At 43.3% G+C, this 26,752-nt stretch overlaps 1 protein-coding gene across 10 annotated transcripts in view; it reads left to right on the top strand.

Annotated features, from left to right (window-relative positions):
* Positions 1-26,752, top strand: part of tns1b (tensin 1b) — a 146,428-nt gene that overhangs the window by 10,950 nt on the left and 108,726 nt on the right. The window contains exon 1 of one of the 10 annotated variants that reach the window (XM_046403352.1): positions 3,255-3,443. The exons of 7 other annotated variants lie outside the window; for them this stretch is intronic. In XM_046403352.1, coding sequence (XP_046259308.1) covers positions 3,429-3,443 — 15 coding nt within the window. In that variant the 5' untranslated portion in view covers positions 3,255-3,428. Of the gene's footprint in view, positions 1-3,254; positions 3,444-7,273; positions 8,182-14,393; positions 14,740-26,752 lie in introns of those variants that run through there. 2 more of the 10 variants (XM_046403347.1, XM_046403349.1) reach the window with 2 other exon arrangements.

Genomic DNA, 26,752 nt, shown 5'->3' with positions numbered 1-26,752 from the left:
TGGACACACACACTGTCTTGTGTCCAGTCAAGCGTGATTTACATTTGCATAATGCTGGGCCACTGGGCAAGCTCACCGTCTCCATGGGTTACTGTCGGTGCCGAGAAGAAATTTAGCACTGCGTCCAGTGGATGTATCTGGTCTGAAGCTGACGGGCAGGGTGTCCTCCCTGTCATTACCACACACAACGACAAATACACACACACACACTTGTATATTACTACTGTAAGTTGTACTTGTAAAGACGGTGTTTGCTTCCTAACACCTGTAAGACTTTACTTCGAGCCTCTCATCAGCAGCCTTTATCTACATTTAAATCTCAGCGTTCCAAGTGCTGAATGACCTTAACTGTTAGACGCAGCACAGCAAGAAGGAGGATTAGAGTTCACAGAAGTGTGACAAGACATACAAGGCACAGACTGTGAAGGGGAACATTGAACTCAAGCTTCACCTGATGTGCAGGATATGACTGACACACATGATAGAGACAGTAATATGACCCACTGCTGTTGAGAATTTAGTTCTTCAGTCACGTTTTGGCTCTGAATTGCTCAGGCACAAAGCTGAAGTCACGCGTGCTAATTTGCATCAGCTGTTATTCATTCAGGCAAGTGTTGTTGGTGTTTATGAAAGGGGAATCGGATTTCCCAAACAGAATTGTGATTGCTGCTCATATTCTTTGAGAGCTGCCTCAAAGAGCGGAGACTTGTCTTTCAAATCCAGCTATCCAACAGTGATTGTTATTCATTTGTTTTATTTTCAAGTTTAATGTGTCAGATCGTTGGCTTGTTTCATCACATTCGCAGCAAGAGATAATTTGCTCCAATTCTGACTCCTTTCACTAATAAAATAGGAAATATTTTGGCCCATGCTAGAGCATTTGAAAGCCCTGCATGACCCCTGAATCTTTCTGCAGTTTGTGTGACTCCACAGTTTGCAGTCAGAGGTGGATCCTTCCATCTGGAAGATGCAGAGGGCCTTTAGATGTCATCTTGCCAGGGTACATTCTGTAGGATGTGCCAGGGGAGATACTTTATTTGCTCATTTATTTGATTTGCTGCCAATTATACTAAAACCTGGATTAGTGGTGAAAAGCAGTTGAGTGCATGGAGCTTTCTGGTCCATCAAAAACGCCAGATTAAAGACCTAATTGTTGATGAACTGAACTTGAAACAGCAGCATTTCATGTGGTTGTTCGCTCATCTTTCATCAAAGGCAGTCTGTCTCAGTTAGTTTTCATTCCAGGACTGTATCCACATAAACCATAAATCTTTGAGGATTACAGTTTTGCCTGTCATCCTTAGTAATCTGCCAGCGTCATCCCAAATGCGTCATTTCTTGCATGTATGGAATGTATAGCCTCTCAAAGGATGCTCTAAGCTGTTAGCAAAGCCACAGTGTTTCTTGGAAATTCTGTAAGAGATGTTTGAACTCGCCCTGTTTGCAGCTAAATAAATGTTTAAGGGATTTTATGTGTATGTTGGTTACTTGCCTGTATGAAGAAGAATATAAAAGATGTACGTAGAGTGCCATGTTTGCTGCCTGGCCAGTGGCTTTAGTGGCCTCTTGACACCGGCACCACTAAGTGTTGTGTGGTTTGGTTGCTCTTCAGATGATTCTGACAGTTGGCGATTGTGGTGAAAAGAGGCCAGCAGGGGGCAGTCAGTGTTGAGATCTGTTGGTGCAGTGAAGCTGCAGCAGTTATTTGTGCTAAAGAGGCGGCCCACTGTAATGTAGTGTTCATGTGGTTTAATCAGAAATGACAAGTGTGAGCTCATGCAACATGCACTTCCAATTTAAACCCATGTCTTTGCCTTTGCACACATGGAAGGCAGGACTACAGATATTTCAGACTCCCCTTTTGGCACCAGGATTGACGGAGGCCTCACTCATGGCTTAGCACTTTGAGGAGCGATAACAATCGTCCAGAAAGTAAACCCCCCTGTGTTAAAACCTAAGCACACAATGCGGTCTTTGATCCATCTGAGGTGGGGTTTGAAGGGCTTTAGGAAGAATGAGCCCTACATGGTTTCGACTCGGAGCTTCACAGTCTTTACGGTGCAGACATAGTTATGATTCATCGGTCTGCATATACATGCATGAAACACATTCTCAGCTTGCTTGTGACAGTTAACAATAGTTAGGTTTGGTCCAACACACTCAGAGATTTTTAATCAGTAGCTAATGAAGAGCGTGTGGTAGGATTGAATTAGGCCTCCTGGATCGGCACACTTTCAGTGTGTGTGTTCTGCTGATGATCCCCCCTCAGAGGCCAGCAGGCTGCCGCTGTGTTTTCATCACCAGCAAAGTAAATATCACCTCTTTCTTCAAAACCCTGTAAAAGTCATGTAGAGTGAAGAGTCAACTGGAAGAATGTTAATGTCCGATGCAGCTCCTGTTCCTTACCCGGCATGCTCTGCTTGCTAAGTCCCTCCACCGTCATGGATGAGTGACACTGAATCCGTCAGTTTCCATTAACTGTCAGTTAAAAAAAGTTACTTGGTCAGGGAACCTCTTCACCTCAACTGCCAGCACCTTCAGTGTGTTCATTCACTTGCCTGGAAGAGTTTTGTACCTTTTTGTAGCAGGAAAAACGCAAAGAGTAGACAGTGTTCTATGCAGGAGTCTATTCATTCTATCTTTATATTGTGAAATGCAGATAAACTGATATTAACAGCAAATTAAATGAACCGTAATCGAATTAACTTGGTCTTAGTAATGACATCGTACAGTGAGTCATTACTTTCCTTCATGCTTTCGGCACTCTTAATACAATCATGAAACTGAATTGGATGATTTTTCAGCAAGATTAAGATTATAAGAGACTTTGGATTTTGTTTGTAAGACAGTGTTGTGTTGTCTCTTACATCCCTTCAGCAGATTTCAAAAAGCTGACGGTGTCGTTTAAAGGTCCCCGATGTAGTAATGCATAATAATTATTTTATGTGTGTCTGGTCTCATCAAAAGGTATGAATTACACACCAACAGAGTTTCTTTAAATTGCTTGATCCAAAACCTGCAAGCATGTGGTGAAATCCGGATTCGACTGCCATAAAAAGCAAGTCCGCTCCGTTGATGGTTTAAACACTGACTTTGGCAAAAGTGCAAGAAACAAAAAAATCTCAGAGAGCAAACAACAGCTCCTGCTCGTCTCACTTTCAGTTAGGATCGCCTGACGCTGGCTTTCCATACTGTGTGATTGTGTATGTGTGTGCGTGTGTGTTTCCTCTCCCCTTGCTAACAATGCAGTAGAGGAAGTATGTCAGGATAAGGGCCAGACTGCGAGGCTCTCTTTGGTCAGTGCACCCAGCTTTGAGGGACAATAACATAGTCTTGCTAATCCCAGAAAAGCTAGCTCAGTGTTCAAGAAAGCCGTGGATCTGTGAGAAGGAATTACTGGCCCAGGTGTCTTCAAAGAGAACTCGGCGATGTCCCTCTGGCTGGTGAGTGCTGTTGCAACATGTCATGTTTAACTGTGGGTGGTCAGCGACTCGCTCCCATCGCCAGGTCAGTCCATCCGCAGCAAGCCAAACGGTGAAGCTGAGTCAAAGGACTTTCCAGGTCTCTTTGCCTGTTTTACTTTATCAACTTGCAGTTTTACTTAATGTCACCAAACTTCATGTTGTCTTTAGCTGTTGTCCAGAGAGACGATTCTGTGTCTTGTTTTCCAGTTTCCAAAACCAAACTAAGGTGTGGATTTTAAGGTTTTATCGAATCTGACTCCAGTACTGAATCTGATTCCTTTCCCAACTCCTTTTGAATCTTGTCTTAAGTTGATCGCTCGATTCAGCCCCATTAACTGCTCCTCGTTCATGAGGAGGTGTGAGATTTTAATTGTGAAATTTGATTATGAGCATATCAAGTGCATAAGACCAGCAGTGGAAACCACACTTTTATAGTCTGGTGTCAGTCAGGCTCAGGTGATCTAAGTTTGTTTTTGATTTGTCCTTTCCTGTGGACAGTGTAGTGTCCTCGTAGTGGAAATGAAATGCTCTTTTAGGCCACTTTGCCTTGTGGTGTTTATTGTGTGCGTTTTGACCTCGGACAGAGACAGTCTGTGCTGAGTCCATTCGTCTGCATGCCATGTCTCTCTGTCTCTGCCTCCTTTGTCCTGTCCTCCGATGTGGAAGTGTCACTCTCTGAGGTGTCCGTGCAGCTAATTAGTTTATGGCGGCGCAGAACGCAGTAACTTTCACACTGATGGCTGTTTCACAAGGCGTCGCCTCTCGTGACGGGAGCGGGGCCCACATGTGTCATTGTCTCTTAGGCAGTGGTCATCCTCAGCTGGTTGTCTCTTTTGTGAAAACAGGACACTCCTGTATTTATTCTTCATTTAAATGAAGGCAAAATGAAGAGATTAATTTAACCTGTAGAAGCTCTTGCTGGGTGACCACATGAGACGGCCACTGACATGAAGAAAGCACATTAAAATGTTTTTAAGCTCTAAGAAATCTTAAAGGGTGTTTCTTCACTAAGTGAAGAAAGACAATCCAGCACTTCACTGGACCTTCGTACCTTTTCATCACCTTGGCCTGCATCCTGTTCATTTCTGCCCCGTTTGGGCTTTTATGAGGCAGCTGATGACGGCTTAGAGGCCTTTGGTGTTTGAGGCCATTTGATAATTGTTGCTGGAAAGGTAAGATGGTTGCTGTGCTTTGTGTTTGGTTTCTGTGGATGATAATTGAATTGCTCACCCAGATTGTTTGTCATTTCAGAGATACTGTGGGGTATTTTTTTATGTTATTTTATTATTTATTCACTTATGATTCATTTGTTCCAGTAGCAGAAATGTAGTTGTATATGTATATATGTAAATGAGAATGTAAAATTCTTAATATTGCAGGATCACATTGATTGTTAATCATTTTAATTGGTGTAGTTTACATTTTGATGCTTTAAAGAGATCTCTCTGTGTACTAAAGTCAGAAGGGTGTTAATCTTCTCGCTGTCACATTGTGATACTCAAACTGAATGGAGGATCGCAGTGAAAGGTCTCACTCTTTTTAAAGTGGAGCAGTGCACTTAATTTCTTTTGTGTCAGTGATCCATTAAAACATTCTGGTTCAGGAAAAATGATGGAAAAACAAATACAGATTTTCACAGTTTACTGCTGCATGGCATCGAATTCTGAATATTCTTTATCAATTCTCCCCAGACAGCATTATCAGAGGTTTGAGCTGCAGTATCACTTGCATGCAGCCGCTGAGATTTGAACTTGTGCCCAGGAAGCTTTGTTATGCTTTGTCCCTTCGTCTGTCCAAAGAGGCTTTGGATTATAGCCTTTCTTAAAAAACAGGATGCATCTAAATGTGCTCCATTTTGTCACCAATCCGGACTTACATTTCCCAGGATTACCGATTCACCAAAACTATTCCCACCTGCCGACTTAAGATAGAGCAAATTCTCTTGGCTGTGTTCAAAGATGAAATGAGATTTCACTTAATTCCTTGTGGCTTCCTGCCACATTCACTGAGCACTCAATCCAAAAAAATGGGCGCCTTGGATCAATAGCGGGAGGGGCGGGAGATAATTGCCGCATTAATCACGGCCACTTTGTTGGGACCAGTAACATGAAATGCAGTATTAAAATGAGTGGGACTCCAATGCAAATGTTATTATTGGCTATTAGTTAATTTCATTTTAAATTAGTACTCCCTTTGCAGCTGTGACAGCCAACAGATTCGGGAATACTCTCTGTATGTCGCCGTGTAATTGACTCTCCCAGCAGCTGTGTGCATACTGGCACTCCGCTGCCGACGGCTGAAATGCATCTGAAATGTGGTGCACAGTTTCATCAGAGTCTGGAGTGAGCTGCAGTTTGGCGCTGGGTCTGAATGTAATAAGGCTGATGAGGAGGCTGCGGCTGACTGGCAGTGAATACTGAATCTTAACTCGGGTTGCTGTTGTATTTTTAAAGTTGACTTGATATTCCACAGAGACCTATAGTTATCTTTTTTTCTTTGGCTGCTTTGCTTGGTGCTTTCAGAATTACACTGCATGATGACAATGGGAAATACAAAAATTAAATTGGTGAGTGCATACCACCAGCTGTGACCAAAACCTCCGTCAGCCCCTCCACCAAAGCCATGAGCGGCCATGACCGGTCACTCCCCCTCTTGTTCTCTCTGCAACAATGACCCTTTACTCCCTAACCTCTCATCTGGCTTCCTCGAATGAACAACAGACCTGATGCTGCCAGATTGAGACTTGAAGCCAGCTCATTGTTTGTACTACAGAGAGGCAGGAAGTGCGCATGATATTGTCCCCACTCTGAAACTTCTCTGTCCCTTAGCCAGTGTTGTGTAATCTTCTTTAACAGGAGCACAGGAGAGTGGTCTTGTGGTGAGACCATGCTGAAACCCCATTGTATTTGAGCAGCAGAATCTGGTTTAACTGCAATTGCCAGCCGAGGCAAAGCAAATTAGCGATGTGATTGTGGGTCATTGACAGATTCCAAACTGTGTTGATGTGACTGACTGCTGAGGCAATGAAAATCTGACAAAGTTGGAAGAGCAGGACTCGGGTACAAATACACATTGCTGCCATTCTGTCAGGTCAGCTAATAAGGTAGCTAGCTTGCTAACATGGTGCATAGAAATTACAGAACATAGTACAGCCTCCTTTTGTTTGATCGATAACGTTTATGTTGGCTGGTAAAATACAAAAGAAATACTTGTATGTCTGTTAAAAATCAGAAAGGCACTTAAAGCAAATGACACAGTGGTACAATGCATTAATATCAGGCAATACGGTAATCTCCAGACATTTTGTAAAAATCAGAAGTGGGCCTTTACAAGGGAGAAAACCCCTGCTGGATGCGATACTGCAGTGGTGCAGCAGCTATAAAGAGTAGGACGAGCAGTTCGCACTTTACACCATAACCGTTTTATTTTCCATCACTTTGCTATGTTTTTTGGATGTGGATCTGGAAAATGCTGATCACAGAAAAGACAAACACAGGAACAATGCACCCATATAGGGCAGTGGTCCTGTCTTACAGTGTTCTCGCCAAACAGTCAGGCTTCCATCTCTCATTTCCCCTGAACGGAAGCAAAGCATGGATGAGCTTCCTGTGTCGCTCCATGATCTGGAACATGTTGTTGTTTGGTAAGGTTGTAATGTGACAGTCGCCAGAACACAGAGCCAAATGTTCTGGTTTGATGCTTTGAATTGTTTTAAAGACAAACTGTCTCAGGATCACAGAGAAGTTAAATTGAAGACTTTATCAGCAGAATTTCACAAACTTCCTTTTAAATAATTTGACTCATTCAGTGTTTTTGGGAGGGAGGTGTCAGGTGTTTTCATTATGGCTCTTCTCAAAAACATTTTTGTGTTCTCCTCTTGAGTTGTTTCCATATTGTTAGAGTTCATTTCATGTGCCATGCAGCTAAAAATGCAGTTCAGATGCTGGTTCAAGTGACTGATGCACTTTATACTAATTAGTCAGATTGCATACAGGCTCAGGGGCATCCTGGGTCATATGTGATTGGTCTGACAGTGACTGTCTTCATTAGGGGCCCCCTGACAATCCCCTGAGTGCAAGTGCCTGCATCATAATTTGTATCTACAGCTCCATTTTAATTACCGAGACTTCACTCTTACTCCTCTCAACAGATCTTTCATTCATTGTTCTTTCACCGCACCAAGAATCCTTCCAAGCCACCCCCCCCTTTCTACAATAAATTGCAGTCCCCCCCCTTCTTTTTTCCATCACTATAAGTGCCTCCTTCTTTACCAGACGGCTCTGCCCGACTCACCCCACCTCCGCCCATTTCTGTCCTCCCCTCTCCTCATGTTTTACCTCCTGATGCTTTCAATGGAGGAGCCTGCAGCATCCAGAGGAAGAGGGGATGTAGCAGGGATGCAGGGAGGCGTTTAGGAATGACTTCAATAACACTTTACAAGCGCTTGTTGTCACTGAAACTCTAGGGAAATGTGCAGTTTCTTGAATTAGATCAACAGCCATCCCAGGATTCTGTCCAGGACTAACTAGTGCTGCTGAAGGACAAGCTGAAGAGGGAGGGGAGACGAAGAGCGGCAGCTATTATACAGTGGAGGACGTGAGGAGATTTTCAGGAGAGAATGGGCGGACTAGGCTGGTGTCTTGCCACAATCTTCAGTTGGGCAAAATTTTTCTTCCACTGCATCTTCCCGTTTTGGAAACATAAGAGCAAAAACAAGGTACGGTTCATGTTCTATATGTCACGTAAATAAGAAGGGGGTTTTGCCGAAGCTTCGGTGTGTTTTTCACAATTTACTCAGTTTAATTTTCATGTTGCACTTGGCGTCATGATTGTGGCAGTTTTTCTTATTTGAAACAGAGAGAAACTGCTTATTGCTTGCAGTAGTGCTGCGTTAACTCTGGGTTAGTTGAGGCCGATATTATTTGCAGCCAAGCTAGCAGTGTGGCTGTAGAAATGGTTATGTTGCTTGGTGAGTTGGTTGGTTTGTCTTGTTGGTTCAGACTGAAATATTTATATATATAACTATTGCATGGATTACCAGGAAAGTTTGTATTGCCATTCTTCGTCTCCAGAGGATGAATCCCACTTATTTTTGTTTTTCCTCTGTCTGGTCCTCAGCCCAAGAAGGAAGCTGGAGTGATGATGAAAGATAACATTTGATATTTTGATTAGTTGTAATTTTTTGTGGTTCCAGTTTGATCGTTGATTGTCTATGAAGACGTTTTTATCTTCGGACTAATCCAAAAAAAAAATCTTGAAAAAGCAAATTGTCTCAAATTCGGGCTCCGTGCACTAATTGATGGGGGCCCTTCACAAGAAGAAGTCTGGGAATCCCTGATGTGTCCTGTTGACCTTTCCTCTAGCGCCATCATCTGGTCATACATTTATCCAATACGTTAGTTTGTGCTAATTAGCACGTTAAACTGGTCTACATGGTAAACATTCAACATGCGAAACATCAGTTGGCATTTAGCTCAAAGCACTGCTGTACAGACTCACAGAACGGCTAACATGGCTGGAGATGTGATTCAGTCGAAACGCACATTTTCTGTAATCTTTCATTGCTTTTTTCCACACTAATAATATGCAGAGCCTTCGTTTTAAAAGGAAATGACACCTACTCTTTCACAGACTGGGATGTAATTTCAGTTCGTCTTTGTACCAACTCAAGGTGACATTCAGCGTGACCAAATAAAGTAGTGACCTAAGGAATCATAGTCTCTGACTGTGGATGTATGAAATGTTAGGATCGTGACCGTGCGTGACTCCATCCCCAGAGGTCCCAACATTTCCTTCTGCTGATGCCGACTGACAGTGGAAATCAAATTAATATTTGGATGATGCCCAGCTTGTGATAGGCCTGCTATGAGCACAGAGGATGTGACAGGCTGGAGAGATAAGCGCACACACACACACACACACACACACACACACACACACACCATCAGGATATTGCCAGTTTGACTTGGGCATTTTCCCTGTGGGTCTGTGCTGTCAGACAGAGCCATTAATCCTGCAAATGCAGCCGCTGCTCAGTGTCTTAGTACACGCACCCTGATATGCACGTAGTATTCATCTACACACACCAAACTCAGCCCTGATTAAAGCAGAAGGTGTTTTTAGTAAATGGCTGCCCGTCTGGTCACAGACACATTGATGATGTTTAACATGCGTCTCCCTCTCTGGAGGGTCTGCATCTTCTCTCTGTGCCATGAGGGGGCATTCGGCAGGGGCCAACGGACACTTTACCCGTGGGGGTCCTCAGTTCTGGCCAGTCTACGTTGGCTGTGAGTGACTAAATTGTTAGCAACGGCAGCTTAGCGGGGCAGCGTGGTGGTGCAATGAGGACGGCTGTTGTTTTTGCCACAGAATCAAACTGACACAGTTTTGACTTGCATGCATTTATTGTTAGATGTATTGATTTATTGTATTTATAATCGACGCCCACCACAATTTCATAGACTGCATAGCAGTGTCATCCATGGTTTTGTCCAGATCCCCAGAAATCGCAAAGCGGCGGCAGCTTGTATAAAAATATCAAAACCACAGGGTATTGTACTACATACTAATACATTTGAGTGCATTTCTGTTTATTATTGTTATTTAATCAAATATCTGTCATATTTGGTCTGCGTTCTGACACAAAAGCAGATTGTTTCCTTCTTCCAGCTACTCACTTCTTGTATTTGTGCCAGTTAGCCAGTGTGGTGGTTTACATACGTTGAAAAAGCGGGTCTACAGGATGAATGTATGCAAACTAGGAGCTCCAGGAAAAACATGTCCTGTATTGCTGTACATACTCTTGAAACCACTTGCTACAAAGCTCTCCAAATCGAAATAATATAATGCCCAGACTTGCTGTTGTCAGAGTGAGCCCACAGACCCACAAGGCTTCTGTCCATGTGCTGTTGGAGCTCTGCTGTTGTGTTCATGGGTCAGTGTGTTCTGGTGAAGGGTGGACGCTCCTTCTTCTCCGTGTTACGCAGCACAGAGAACAGAGGAAAACGTGCACACACATGTGAGTGTTGTGCAAAGGGAGGGCCCGGGGTCTGTATTGTTTTCAACAGATGGGAGTCACGGGGGTGAGAAAGGGTGTGTGCATGTGCTTTTTTTGGGGAGGAGGAGGGGGGCTGCTGGAGTGTGTTCTTCCTCTGTCTGTCAACAAATGACCCCCCCCCCCCCCCCCCCCCCCCCCCGCCGCCTTCATGTAACAGCCTCTAGGACGCCAGCCAATATGAGAGAACAGCACACGCCCCCCCCCCGTTTACACATTCACCCTGTCCTTATCTGTTTATCTACTACCTCTCTCTGTCTGTCTGATTATGTGTTACCTCAGAATGCGTTTCTTCTGTTTCTATCATTTTTTTCCTCCTCTGTCTGACAAGCTTCCTCTCTCGCTTTGGTTTTTCTCTGCTGGATCCAAAGTAAAACGGTACACAGCTTTGATCCATCTCTGCTGTTTACCCGTCTTTGCCTGGTTCAAGGACAGTGACCTGACACTGGTTAATCTTCCTAATTGTGTAAGTGCCTCGTTGTCCACTCTCTGCTTTGGTTAACAAAAGACGACATAAATGGTCAAGGTTAAAGAGGTACTGAAACAAATCCCGCAAGTGATCTGATTAGCCTTGGAAATATGCCCACCCTCCTTTTGGCAGACCCCAGCTCACACACACACACACACACACACACACACACACACACACACACACTCCCTCCCTCCCTCCGTTGTCTCTGCAGTCCTATATTTAATAACTCTGAACAAGTGTTTGTGTCTCAGTTATAAATGCGGAGGCAGTTCCATCAGTGGCCACCAGTGGGAGCTGCGGCTGCACTTGGTTGCTGTATTAACTGTGCATGGTGTTAACAGAGTAACTCAGTGGGGTAATACAGTCTGTCACCAGCGCTATGCCAAAAGACTGTTAGTCCTGGATCACTTTGTCCTGGCATAGTCAGGCTGTCAAATCATGACATTTCATTCCCAAAAACTGCAAAAGCTTTCTGTCATTTATTATTATTTTTTATTTCTAACTTCTCCATATTATTGTTATTGTTTTGAGGTTAAACTTTATTTTTCTCATGTGTTTTTTTTTTATATTGGCTTTGCAGTAAATAATGATGTGTTTATGCATAGAAGATATTCTGTTTATCAAACCCGTCACCCCAGACTGCTGACAGGGAACTGGAAGAGAACAACATAGCAGGGCTGTGACCATGAAGTTTTTATTTCGGTACAACTAAGCTCTGCTGGACATCACTGAAGTGCACAGTTGCTGTGTGTCTTCATCATCTAAAATAGCCTCAAGCAGTTGTATACACTTCAATGTGTAAATTAATGGAGTTAGATTAAATTAGAAGAGATTTAAAGCTGTTATGATGAATTATTTTTCGTATTAATAATGGATCAAAGTCTGTGTAATGTGAAAGGTGTCGTTTCTAATGATGAACCCAAACAGAATTCTCAACCAACCAAACCTACACTCCTTAAGAGCCAGATATTTCCCTCAGGAGTTGGTGGAGACCAGAACAAAGTTAACTTGAACTCAAGTGGCCGGAAGCACGACTCCAAACGACTGCTAATGTTTCTCAGAGTTTTTTGAATTGGTAAAAATAAGCAAATGTTTTCCATTTCAACGTGAAAGATTATCAGTTAAAGTTGTATTTGCAGCTGGATTTTACTGATCAGAAAATATCAGTTAAAACCGTTTTAAAGGTACATTCCATGAAATTTTGCATTGTTGCACTGTCAGGTGAGCTGTGAAAGTGTGACAGGTGTGAGCATGTTCTGACGTACTGACGTTATGGGCCATCAGAACAGAAGCTGTGGTTGTGTTGGTAATGATGTGTAGATGAATGGATATGCTTAGATTTGCTGCTTTTCTCCATTTCTGGTGACCGTGAGAACATCTCTTAGCTGACTGGTGACGTGCTAAGGTTCTTTAGGTGAAGCTAAAAGCTGTAAAAGATTCCGATATGCAGTGAAAGGCTGCAACGTTCTTGGATTTTATCAAGATCCATGTGGAGTGAGCGTGTTTGGATGTATGTGCGTTGGTTTCGGGGATTAACTTTAAATGTTTTCTCCTCATTGTCTCCTCTGGTGAATTTGTCTCTGTAGGGGTGGCCTGCAGGAAATACCAGGGGATTAATCCTCTGGGTGCCACTGGGTGAGTGTTAGTGTTCGTGTGTTTGTATGTTTCTGTATGTGGGTGGGTTTGTGTATTTATGCAGTGTATAAGAATGATGTGATGGTGATGATGTGTGTGTTTGTGTGTGAGAGAGGAGGGGGGGTGGGTAGGAGAGATAGGTGGTGGTTATTGCAGAATGTTTATGTATATGCTTACGGAGAGTTTGATAGTTTAAACTATGTGTGTTTATGTTTCCAGGAAGTTGTGGGCCTTTGACTTTGCAAATTTCTGTCATGTCTTGAATCCTTGTGTGTATGTTAGATAAATTATGGGTCCGTGAATGTTTACAGGTGCACGTAGCCCACCGCTGAGTAATGGTTACACTTGTGTGAAGTACTTGTGCGTGTGAAAAAAGAAGTACCCACACAAGGGGATAAAGAGTCACGCATGGGGCCAACACAGCCGCTGACGATCAGTGGGAACTTAATGACGCAGCTTTTACTCCTCAGCCGCTCTGCTTTCGGAGTCTGTGGTTAAGAGTTGAGGTGGAGGAGGGTGGGGTTATGTTTGAAGCGCCTACTACTGCCAACGCATGATAATGTGGGGAGGAAGAGATCGGGGAGCTTGGAAAGGTAAGAGTGTCCGATGTCATCAAATAAGGCTTTTGATTTTATTTTTGTTTCATTGTTAGCAAATACAAGAAAGAGATGAAAACCAACAAGTGCTGTGTGAGCATCCGCAGGCTGATTTATCTTCTGCCCCTTTGCCTCAGAGGCTCATTGAGCTCTGATGCTGTCATAGCAGTGAGACACCCTGTTGACGTGCTCCTTCATTACCGCACACACACACACTGGACTTTATTTTTTTAAGTAATCCTACTGCTGTTAATACACACTAGCATAGCAAATGCATATCAATCCACCGCTGAAAGTAGTCCCCATGTAATGAAGTTTAAAAACTACACCAAAGAGACTAAGCATTTGTGATGAGCCTTTTGTGATTTATGTCTGTAGTATCAAAAAATGGACTTGGAGCCGAATGCCAAAAAGAGTAGGGAAACAACAGATGGATTAACACATGTTTGCTGATTTATTGATGATCAGAAAAATTTAAACATTATCTGTTGAGTGTAATACTGAGGGGACAAGGTGCTTTATTTTAATATTGCATGTACCGGTCTTTGATTTGAATCCCATCCAGAGACACATAACGGTATGTATGACTCATGAATGTACATTTTATTCAGTGCACTGACTGGTCCTGCACTAATTTAAATCTGGTTGGGACAGATACCTTTGTGAGTTTCTCCGACTGGGAATTGTTCAAAGTTGTGCACCAAATAATATCAATGTTGAGGATGACTTTGTGTGGATTTCAGGCACTTTGAACAGTCTGAATAGCAGGTGTCTTTTCTGACATCCAAAATGATTCAGAAGAGCGTTGGGAGAACATGGGTGAATACAATGTGAATACAATGTGACACAGAGTTTATGAAGCCTTAAAGTGGACGCAGTTCAGAAATACAGAGGGGAAACGGTGCTAGATAGAGAGAGAGAGAGAGAGAGAGAGATGCAGGGAGGGGGAGGTGAAGTGCGACGGATGCTGAGGGGGACAAACAGGGGGAGGGGGTGGGATCAAGGAATGAATGAAATTAAAAGTGGTGAGACTTAGAGGGGTAAAGAGGGAGGGAGACATGGGATGAGAGACAGAAAGAGAGAGAGAGAGGAGGGGCAAAAGAGATGTATAATAAGCAGAACACCCCCTCCCCCTTTGCTTTGAGCGGTGGGGGGCAGCCTGACCCCCCCCTCCAAAAAAAAAAAAGAAAAGCTTTGTGAAACTTTCCCCAGCAGAGGGGAAGAGAGCCAGAGTGAGCGCAGAAGAGAGGCAGTCAGGATCCAGCTTGGAGGAGAGACACTAGAGGAGGAGGAGAAAGCAAGTCAGACAGTGAGGAAGACGGTGTTCAGGTCCAGGATAGTCATGGCTGCGCTGCGCTGGGCAACTTTTCCCCTGCCTGGATTACACATTAGGAAGCCCACTGGTCTGTAGCAGCAGCATCCCTCCTGCTCGTCACCATGCCGTCCGTCTCTCTAAGCCTGCCAACAGCTCTGGCTGGACCTGCACGCACCTGGGTCTGCCTGTCCTGCATGTTCTGGGTGAGATCACCTATCCAGTTTCTTCTCTGGGTCATGATTGATTTGTACCTGTCTGCGCCGGGCTTCTGTCACATCTCTGACCAATTTGCAGGGGAAAGGAGACCTCGGCGTGCGAGTCATGCATTGTCTTGCCATGCAGATCTAATGACTTGCAAACTTCAGTGGCGTTATGTCATAGTAGAAACACGAGTGTGGAAGTGTCCCGGTGCAGGAGTGAGTCGAGTGGCGGATAGAATCAGCCACAGTGCTTTTGTTGCGATTCTGTGCCACATGAAAAAAGGTTGCCGGTTTATTCAGTGGGTGATGCTTGCCATTGGGGAAACCCTGATGAAATCAAGCTGGTCAGGGAATCTGTTGGGTGGTCTGCTTGTCGGGGGTTGGGTGGAGGGTTGGGACCTCAGCTGTGGGGGGCCTTGGCACAGTGACACATTTGAATGAGGGAGATATTATGGAGGAGAATGGGAGGGTGTGCGAACGCCAGACAAACTCTGTATTGTTTTCTCCCTTGAGAAACATTCAAAATAAGCTCCATGCTCCAACTAAAAACTAAAAGCTCTGCAACTAGGCTGAATTAAATGAATCTCCTGCTCTCTTCACCCCAGCCTCTCTCTCTCTCTCACCCTTTCCCTCACTATGTGTCCCACTCTGTCTCACTCTCGGTGGTTGGGACACTCGGCTATTTTTGCTTTCTCTTGTATAATTCAATCTGCCGAGCATTCCCGCTCACAGTGAGGGGTTGTTTGTGCACTTGTGTGCCCTCTAAGCTGTGATTTGGTCAGTGAAGAAGTATGTTTATGTGTGTGTGTCTGCACTAAAAGCATTGTGACCGTGGTCTCGACGTTTGTCTTAAAACACTGTGAGTGCTTTTCCTAAATTGTGCTGATATGAAAGAACATTCCTGGCTCAAATATACGACATTGCATGGTGCTCTTCTCTTTTTTCAGCTGAATAGAGGATGAAAGAGGAGAGTAGCTGAATAGACCATTGAGATCCATCCTTCCCCATTCTGCAGTGGTCCTTTGGGACATGACTGCACACCACTGGCAGTGCTGGAGTCCTTGGCGAGGAGACTGGATAATCTTACAGAGCTCTTCATCAGTTAATTACCGTTCTTTCTTTTGAGGAGCGGGAGGCGAGTTGAAAGGGGGGTCGTAAAAGAATCTCAAAGCCCCCCAGCTAAGCTCTGGGTCACTGATTGACTGCATCAGAGCACTGTATGACAAAGTGAACTCACTTAAGGGGGCGGGGTTCAATCTGAGCCCTTGCGTTAATAGCAGATCTTTGTTTGGCCCTAAAACAACCTTAATTTGGGTACACCATATTCCAGTGGATCGGGGTTAGGGTCAGCAGTAATGCTAAGCCTTCTCTGAGAATGCATCCTTTCATTCTAGATGAGAAAATACACTTTGAAAAAATGCTTACATTTTATTAAAATGTTAACTTATTTCTGGCGATAAATTGCTGCGATTGCTTTGAGAATGATCAGGTTTGCACAACATGGATACAGACGCACTCCTTGGACAGCTGGGGAAGTGAGTTCAGCTGCAAAAGCTGTTAAGAAGCAAAGAAGGAGTAGAAGACGGAGATATGAGAGTGAGTGACTACAGATGCAGGAAACGGACCATCTTCAAGAACTAAACAAGATCTATTCTGTAGCCTGGCCTCAAATGGGAGGGTTTCCTCCTGTAAGAGCAGGATGGTCCTGGATAAAGGGAGATATTTCCAGCATAGAACAAGAAAGTGAACTGTCAGGAAAATATAGGAAATGATAGGAACAACTTGAAGGACAAAGGAAATGAACAGAAGATGCTCTGGGCAAGAGCGGAGCCCTTGAAAGAAGACATTTGGAAGAGCGCCTGTCTCTCTCACCAAACACTGTGAATAATTAATGAAGACCAAAAAGGGTTTTGGGGAGAATTTTATCGGGTTTCTCTGCAAGGACTACAAAACCAGCCAAATGCCCTTTACCGACCATATGCTGAGAGAAAGTTTAAAAGCCAAGGAAATGTTGTTGACATTTAAGAATTACAGGCTATGAATGCATACTCTGAATGTGGCTTTTGCACCAAACAGGTCTCAATGAAAGGATGTGTGCAAGGCAGTTGCACACGGTAATTGTCTTTGTAGTGGTGGACAGGTGCCTCTAATCCAACATGGTGCTGTTGTAGCACTGTCCCAGATTGCCTCCTCACAGTTGTGTCAGTGCAGGTATTGACCCTTTGCTAAGCCTTCAGAATTGTCATGGTTCAAAGAACTCCTCGGGATGATCGATATCCTTTACCGTACTCTCAGTCCATCTAGGTTAAGAGTTGGGTCTCAAAAAGATCGCTCTGGGAAATGGTGTCATCTCAGGAATGTCAGGTCATTGGTCTTTAGTTGTCTGGACTTGAAAATAGACAAACAACAAACCTGTTACTCTCTTTACTCCCTGTTAGTAACTTTGATCTATAACTTCTGCTTATGAAAATAGGACAAGAGCATTTGCTTATTCTTGTCTCTTCTCCTCCTGTACTCATCTCCTTTTCCACCCTCCCTTTTCTCTTTTCTGGTCTGTTGCTAGTTTGATTCTCCCCCATCCGAGTTCCTGAAATCACCTCTGATTTCATTTGAAAAATGTTCCACATGTGGGACCCCTTTGAAATACAGCAACATTTGTGTAATTGTAACATCTGGGTTTAAGTCGCCCCAGTGTTTTTCACCATAATGGATTTGCCATGCGGTTGTTTTCCGGGCTTGACAGTCACCCTGTTGTTGCCCTCCTGGGGGACTTTGCAACAGGATTGCTGCCATCTCATCTTAGTATTGCTCTTTGGGTCTTGCTTGAAAAATCTTGAACAACAAAAAGGGAAGTTTAACCCTTGCTCAGTTGATTTATGAGAGTTGTTGGGCTTTGTGTAACCCCTCCCACCCACTCCTCTGGCTCCTGAAGAGACCCCCAACTTTGTGCATGCCTCACTGGGCACATTGGCCTTAAATCTCCCATGCATGGCCTTCTGGCTTTCCCTGGAAGGAGTTTTGAGATTCAGAAATTTGACTGGGTTTTAGTTTCCCAGTTTTCCTCTCACTGATCCATTAATATTAACTAAACCACAGTACAGTCAGTTTATCCTCATTTTTATCTCTGTTATGTTTCCCCAAATGGGCAAATGTATTGTATATTTTATGCAGGTTTTTCTCATGCATTCTCCTCTGCATCTTGTAGATTGTGTAATGTTGCATGCTGATATTGCATGGCTTAAGATAAGCAGATAAAAGCATGTGAAGCGTTACATTACGTGTTCGAGCAGTAATGCACTATAGTTCTCTCATTGTTTTCCTCTGTTCTGACACCTAGTAGTATCATCTTTGTATCGTTTCTGACATTGTGACTCTAACTTTTGTGTCTGATTTATTGCAGTATCGTGTCATGTCTCTAATGGGCTTTAACCAGCTTGACCTCCCTAAAGCTGATAATATTTGTCCTTGTAACCCCTAATTATGTCCAATGAAGCATCCATCACATGCAGACAGTAATGGACCAGAAATATCTCTTACATATTTGCTTTTTTAACTTTGGAAAAGAATGCTACAATCTTGATGGATCCTGGTTGTACCTCCCGTAATCATGAAGTCTGCATGGATGCGGTGGTAGAAATGAACAGATTGCCATCATGAATCCTGTAGGACAGACACTTCTGTTCATTTCTCTTCATTAACTTTTCTCTTGTTACTCTTCAGATCACAGCTCCTACTCTGCTAATATATGGCACCATATTGGGTTGTCACTGTGGTTCTGTATCTTCACTGCGGTACTTAAATCAGTTCTTGTTGGCAGTGAATTATACAGGTGACCAAAGAAACGCCTGTTAGACCCCTGGGAACAAGGAAAGTCAGAGGTCATTGCTGTGAAGTGAAACAGCTCTGGGGACTGGTTGTAGACTTTGCTCTAGAGCCTGTGGAGGTGTTTGGACCTGGTAGTAGTTAAGATTGGACAGCCAACAGGAAACGCAATGTGGGGTCTGGCCCCCTCAGCACTGGAGCCAAGACATTGCAAAACAAATTGCTGGTAATTTTGTCTTGTGATACAGTGATGTTGATGCCACAGGCATAAGTTGTTTTTACTTGGTGATTGTTGAACAGAAAACAAACCTTAACCTAAAAATTTAAGACAAATTGAGATTAGGTCATGGGTTTAGACAGGAACATGAAACCATTTGTGCCACCCAGATGATGTTCTTATGTCGTTTCTACTCAGGAGGCGTTTTGGTCGTGTTGTTCAGTCGTCTGTCTCTTGCATGTCTGATGGAACAGATGCACTTCTGTTTTAATCAATCTGACTGTTCAGGATATGGAGCCGTGAAGCGTACCTTTACTCTTAAAGGCTACTTTCTTACATTTTAGACTTGTAACTGCATTGATTGTGTATTGTGTATTGGAGTGTATTGTGTGATGTCAAAATGCCTATAACTCTGAAGGAACGCATGCTGTGTAGACACACACTGTAGCTGCTGCTGTGTTAAAGTGTGAAGACTCTTTTCACAGAATGACTGTTGTGACTGTATTAACCCTTAACATCCAGCTGAGATTGCTGCTGTGGAGGAGTTAGTAGATGTCATAGGTTTGAATAATCTTAACATGTAAGAGTGTGAAACTTTTGTGAGAAGAAATAGCACAATCTGCCTCTTACAAATGAAAAGTTTAATTTACAAGGAAGAACACACAACTGTGCTCAATTCAAAACACTTGGTGTGGTAAGACCAGCTTATTGGTTTGTAAAATAATGGAGGTAAACACACCAGCAAATGTTACATAGTCTGACTTGTTTATCGACCCCCTGTAAACCACCTTATATGGCTGTGCTCCACATCTCATTTGTGCAGTTATTATAAGCCGAAACATTCCTTACATGTGGACTCAAACTGTGTGCTTCTTCACTGCCAGAGCATAAAGGAGCGGCCAAGTTAAACTTATGTAAAAGATCTTTTAACAAGACACTGCTTTTACACAGAAACAAATTACAAAAGCCCAGTGCGTTTATTTGTGTCAGTAAAAGCTGTGAGGTCATGACAAAAATGAAGAGCTTTCTCCTTTACACCACCATTTATTTCTGGCTTATGCCAGCTGTGCAGTCTGGATTGTTTGAGGAGATTGGGATCTTTTTTGGCATCATTCATCATGCATCAGTCTGTCGGTGAAGGGCCTTTGCTGAAGAGGCCCACAGAACTTGTTAATGCCATGATAACCTCTAACTGTGGATGTGATCTGAGACCTCCTGTTGTTACCTATGCATTCAAGTGTGAGGCCAAATAATGCTCACTGGAAGTGGCACTGACAGCATCCTGCGGCGCGGCCTGCGCATTTATCCAAAAGAGACGGGGGATTTGGACTTGAGGGTTTCACTCATTCGTTTGAGTTGACTTAATTTGCAGTTGTGTCAGTGCCGCACGCGAATTGTTGGACTTATTTGCTTATTTCTTGTATTATAGGAAACAATCAGAATTTTTTTTTATGTAGGCTGTAAGAACAGAAGAGGCACCCTTAAGGAAATTTTGAGATCTAATCATAAGAACAAAATCCTCAAAAGACATGTCATCTCCATCCTTCCCACAGAACATTTTGGTTTATGGTTTTAGTTTCATCGGTCTCGTCCAAATGCCTGAGCCGCTGCCAGCCCAGCGCGATATGGAACACGTGCTGTTTTCTCTTGGCAGTTGGCTCTTATGATGAACTTTTGGCTGTCTTTGATTAAACTTGTTTTATCCCACTGAATTAATGCCATTGGCAAGGACCATCCTTCTCGCTTTTATGTGGGCCTCACAGCCATCTTTGTTCCACATGTATAACTTATTTTCATAGGCTGCTATATCACAACGCTGTGAGAGAAAGTTCAGAGCTTTGTTTTCTTAAAACAGAAAGCTTATCTCTGGGGTTGATTTTGAGCTTTTCGCTGAAAACAAATTAAACAAAACTTTTCTGGGTTGCTTAATATGGATTAGCAGTAAGATTTCAAAACACATAACTGAACGCGGGCCAGGAAATCACAATGTAACTGTGGTACAACAATAATAAAGGATTTATTTTACACTAACTTTGCTTGGCAGATTGCTTGGAGGTACAAAATCAAAACAACGGGCTATAAATAAGAGTCTTGTTCTCTGGAGAAAAGGACATTCAGAGACTAACCCTGAATTGTTGGAAACATCCTCGTACAAACAAATCATAAAATCACTTTGGAATTTTTTAGTGCTTTGTCTTGGCTGTCTACCATTTGCTTCATTTACTCGGAGATGCTTGAGGTGCTTTTACTGATAAAATCACCTCATAAACCTACATGAACAGTCTTTGTTGTTGGTTGTTGTTTGTGTGGTTCAGTTAAGTATTTTAAGATTTAAGGATAGTAAGAAAATATTTAATTCTACTGTACTAAACTACTAAAATTAACATAGCTAACAAAGCTGCTGCAGAACAGCTGTGTGGCTCATCATTTGTCACTGCTCCAACTCTGACCAAACAGATGAGTGCATGCAAAGCCGATATCAATGGTAGACCTTAATATGTAAAGATATAAATGTTGCTAGCATGCTGACATTTGCTAATTTGCATTAAATACAGTGTAGGTGGTGATGAAGAGAAGATCAAGCCAATTATTTTGGCATGAGATGACGCCTCAAGGGACAACTGAACGTGTTACCGCTCATCAGTGGGGCCGTGAATGTGCGTATCAATGGGGAAAGGTTCAGGTTTGAACTTGATCTCATATTCCATAAATTGCCATAGTTTGAAAGTGCAGATTCTCAGTGCAGAATGATGATCGAAAAATGAAACTGAGATATTTAGCAAAAACGATAACAAAAGAAGATGACATTAACAAAATCAAGATTTTTCTCGAGAAACATGGCGTTCCAGAATGCAACACTTTCAAGTAACCTATAAGCTGTACATGCTCAGGAGGGGCTGGAGCCAATCGCAGAGAGGCAGGGTGCACCTTGGACAGGTCGCCAGCCGATCACAGGGCTGTCCCATAGAGAGTGACGGCCATTTAGGACCATTTTTAGGACTATTTTTTACCAGAAAACAGTTTTTGACATGTTTTGACTCAATATGTTTCCTAGTTGGAGAGCTGCTGGTCCCCCACCTCCACAAAAAAAACATCCTCTTTCACCCCTCGTTCCACTTAAATAGCTGAATGACTACTAAATCCTGACAGCCAAGACGAGATGATGACCACTCTGTGTTGCTCTCTCTGCGCTGCAATGGTCTGTGAAATAGAAGGGATTTTTTCCCCCTCTTCACTTCTGGATGACTGACTAATTTCCTCCCTGGGATCCACCTCACTGAGATGAAATGCATGTAGGGAGAGTGGAGTTAGAGAGGGGGGTGCAGGAGGATGCCTGGGGTGCATTTTTCCCCCAAATGAAAAGCAGGTGACTGTTCATTGTAAGACCATTTGGTTAGTGGGAAGTGGAGAGCGGAAGAAAAGGGAGGAAGCAAAGGTTGGAAAAAACAGAAGAGAAACCCCTCTTCTTTCTGGTGCTTAGCTGTGAATTGCTGCCTGTTCTGATTGTCCTGTAGACTGTTTACAATTAGGGGATTCCCGGACGTTTCCTCCTTTGACTGCTGGATGTATTGTAACATGTCATTCAGGAAAAGTTCCTTAATTGGAACCAGACTTTTTCTGTAGTTTAGTCACTTTCTTCTGTCCTCTGGTTGTCCTTTTAAAACCTGATGAAAAAGCAACCGCACGGCTGCCTTATCAGGAAATATTTGCAGCTTGTAGTATTTTTCTATCTGAAGCTGCATGATAATCATAACCAACAGGGAGTAATACAGATGCTGGCAGTGTTAAGGCTTGTGTAGACAGACAGAAAAATGGGATCAGCAGAAAACAGTGCAGGTGTTTCGTTGGGACGACAAAGCCTCCTTCTGCTGTTGAAGCTTGTGCTTCTCACGCTCATAACCTTATCTTACCGCTGTGTGTTGGGGTGGGATGAATAATTCAGTCGCTTCATTGTATAGTAGATGACTCATAGGTTTATACTTCACGTGGATTTCACTCATGGGCGGTGAAGGTAAATGTTTCTTGTGTGGTTTTTGTATTTTGCACCTGTGGTTTGTGTTACTGTTGTGTTGGTGCTTTTCTTTCAGCTGTTTAGTCTGTACGTTCACTCTGGAGCCAGAGTGATTTACTGAAGTGACATTGAATATTACACCGAATGTACACTGTGAAATGTCTGCATGGCAAAACTCACAGGAGTATTTAATAAACACGTGAACATTTCATTTGTCATAAAAAAGGAAATTAAACAGTGAAGCGCAGATACACGAGTCACAGTTTGACTTTGACATCCAGTTTATGTCGTGTCATGATAACTTCATCTCCCATCTGCCCTTCTTATCTGCCCTCCTTAGCTTGTGTGTTATCTTTCACACATGGACTTTATACTTGGTTTGTGATAACAGCTGAAGGTTCCTGTGGGAGCTTCCCAAAGTCTGAAAAGTCTCTGATTGGGTAGAGACGGCGTTCAGTAGGAAAAGGTGTGCAGTTTGACATAAGAGGGCATGTAGGACTCTGATAAAATCCTCTACTGAGTTGCATCATGGGATCTGTTGTTTTTGAGACTTGACCCACTAGTATGTTCTTAAAGTGAGGAGAACAACAAACACCTGATTATCAAACCATAAAAAGTGAAATTCTGGAGTGCAAACATAATGAAAATAAAACTTCCGTTGATTTTCAATACGTCTTCCTCAACCTTATGTGTCATTAATGTAAGAGTTTTTAATGACTGAAAGCACATCAGTGCGGTTTTAAATGAAGACTGCGGCAGATGTAAAGTAAATCCTTGTCTCTGAATGGATTTTCCTGCTCGGATCACTTGAGAGCAACTCTTAAAGGTCTGAAGTACACTCGCCTGTAAGCGGGAGGAAGTTCCTTTATGTTCCTCGTTTTCCACAAAGAACTTCATTCATAAGTTGGCTCTTGAGAAAGTGAAAGTCCCGGGTATCTCAGAGAAGGATGAGAAGACCTAGACGGATAGAATGTATTAAATAGAATTTCTGTTGCATGATTGTGTGTGTTGGGGTGTTTTGACACAAGCCACAGCTAAAACCTCATCAGAGGAGCTGCTCTGATTGATCACAGCAAGGATTTCATTGATTTCCTTTTCGCTCAAAGTGTGAGCCTCCCTGTGTTTCCCCCATGCAGCTTCAGTATGAACCTGCAGAGGAGCTGTTTGGGTTCTTTATAGTCACAGAACCACATGATGGGGGCTATGGGGGGTTGGGAAAAGCTGGATGAGCAGGAGAAGTGGAATACGAGTTGAGGAAAGTCTTGACTAGCCGAGGACACAGTGTGGAGGAACGAGGTCAGGCCGAGGGGAAGTGGAGGAAGGTCAAAGGTCTTGCCTGTCTTGCCTGTTCTGGTTTAGCTGAGAAAGATGAAGAATAGCTGCCCTTGTGAAAAGGGGAACACGCCCAGTGGGACACGGGACAGGACAAGACAGGAGAGGAGAGGAAAATAAACCCCTGGAAACTTGAATGTTCAGAGTTAGTTTTTACTTGCTTACACACTCAGAGTCAGTGAACGTCTCATATAGACACACACAGTCACAGATGGAGACATGCGGTCGTCACCCCAGTGCGTCTTGTTAAAATGTCCATCCAAGCATATGGTGTCCCATATGAGAGACGGCAGTGTGCTAACTCGCTGATTAACCCAGTTGACTGGAGAGGTCTCGTTGGGTCTTCTGGCTCCTCCGCGATGAACAATGGCCTGTGATTGGTGGGGGCGAGGATGTAGCGCTGTCCTGTGTGTATGTGTGTATGCTTTTCATTGACTTCATTCAGACTGTAGGAAATCGCTGTGACACAGAAAGGGAGGCCAGACTGCTCGCTTGTCTGTCTCGTCTGTTGTTAGCGGCTTGTCTGTCGGCCTACCAGTCTGTCTGTCCATCCCCTCGTCTTTTTGTGTCTGACACCACCGCTGTGTGCGTGTCCCAGCTCTGATTTCTTTACCCACACTTAACCTGTTAGAGATCTGGTGTTTCCTGGTGGACATAAGCACCAAGAACTTCCAGGTTTGTGAACATCAGGATCGCGTTGAGTGTTTTGGGCCTGGCTATAGCAATAATCGCACAGTGTGGTGGAGTGGTGTGACGAGCACTGTCTGAGAGCCACTGTTCAAAGTGCCCTGTGCGCTTTTCTTTACCTTTGAGTTGTGTGAACCTTGAGGTCTAACATGTATGCTGTCCTTTAGTGAATGCTAAAGGCCGCTCTGCTCAGAGGTTTTAAAAGTTAGGTGCAAAAGGTTTTAGTTTCTTGAAATGTGTTCCATGTGCAATAAAGTCACTTAAAAATGTACATTGAAATCATCATTATTATCATTATTATTATAATATATTGTTAGGAATATTTTGAGCTAGAGGAATCGGGTTAAAGGTACATCTATTATAGTCTAATTCAAGTAAATCTGTCTTTTCCTCTTGGCCATCGGGTCTCAGATAAAAGTTTCTGCCCACCCGTAAACAGAAGTACATGAGACACACGCCACAATTAAGACTTGAGCGTGAATGTGTCACCTGGACTGTCTGTGCTTCTACTGACTTGCATGTGTGCATGTGTGTGAGTGTGCATTAAACACATGCAAACATGTTTCCGTGTGTACATGAGGTAATGCATGAAGTGCTTAGAGTGAATGCCAGCGTAATCAGAGGTGAAATCAGCGTCTCTGCGTGAGTCACACTTCTGAAGCTGTTGAGGTAATAGCTTTGAGTTCTAAACTTGAGGAGAAAAACAGCCTGTTGGTTACCTTATTCAGCAGGAATGTCTGTCGCAGAGCGGAGTCTGGAAGGGTTTATCTCCCTGCTGTAACATTACCTAACGCGCGCTGAAACTGCTCAGTGTCAACAGTTTGATCCGACAACACTGGGTATTCGTGATGAGATAAACACTGCTATCTGAAATTTGTGACTCAGGGTTTGACAAACACCAGATTTCCAGATGTCTTCAGACTTTGACTTAAATTTAGGTGGATTTTTTTTGTTTGTTTTGCCACACTGTGGGTGTCCTGTAGTATTTTAATGAATCACGTGTTGCAGGAAATCAGGATGGATGACGTGAAATGCTGTCTGTTTTCCTGTCTTCAGAGTGTGTGTCAGTTTGTTTAATGTGCTGGGCAGTTTTTGATCGTACCAGCGGTAGAACAGAGACTCGGTTCAGGATGACCGTCAGTCAGGCCCGTCTGTGCTCATCTTTCTGTTCCTGTCTGCATGTCTCCACGTTTTCCTGCCCGTCTTTACTTTGGCAGAGCATCCTGGTCAGCTGGAATACACGTTGATCAGATTCACTTGCAGCTGATGCGGGCGTTAGATTTCAGTCACTAACAGATAAATAAATAAATATGACCTCATTGTGGTTTGTAGTCTTAAGCTCGCAAACAGCTGTGTGTATCCCACATCTTCTCTGTCCTGTCGCTTCAGCTCACAGAACATTTCATTTTTGTTAACCATTAAAGCTAAAACTGAAGGTCAAATTCCAAAGAAATGTCTGCTAAACGTGGACCAGAAGAGTCTGTGATTGCACAGAGCTTTGTAACTCTTCTGCTTGATGCAGTTTGTGTTTGTTTTTTGTGTCTCTTCTGTTGAACTTTGTTTATTGTTGGAGCAAGAAAAAAAATCTCTAAACTTTGAAGATTTACTCGGCCTTACAGGGCAGACCGATGGAGAGAGCAACGAGCAGGTGAACACAGTGGAGCATTTAGCAGCCAATGGCCAGAAGCACAAGTCCAAATGAGTGACAATGTTGCTCACTGTGTGCTGGATGTCTAAATAAGCAGCTGTTTACTAAGACCTTTCATCATATGTTGTGTTTCATCTTCATGTGGCCAGAAAAAGCCTTTAAAGCAGCTTCAAGTTGTGACTGGGATCACCGAGGCTCGCTGGACTGGACTTTTTGTCGACGTCAGTATAACATGTGAAGTGTTAAGGGCAGGACTGAAGCTAAGGTGGGGGAATTCAGCACCTCCCTTGAGGGTTCC

This window comes from Scatophagus argus, chromosome 11 (assembly GCF_020382885.2).
Source record: "Scatophagus argus isolate fScaArg1 chromosome 11, fScaArg1.pri, whole genome shotgun sequence".
Taxonomy (NCBI): Eukaryota; Metazoa; Chordata; class Actinopteri; family Scatophagidae; genus Scatophagus; species Scatophagus argus.
The sequence above is the reverse complement of the archived record's forward strand: the minus strand, read 5'-3'. Positions and strand labels throughout refer to the sequence as shown.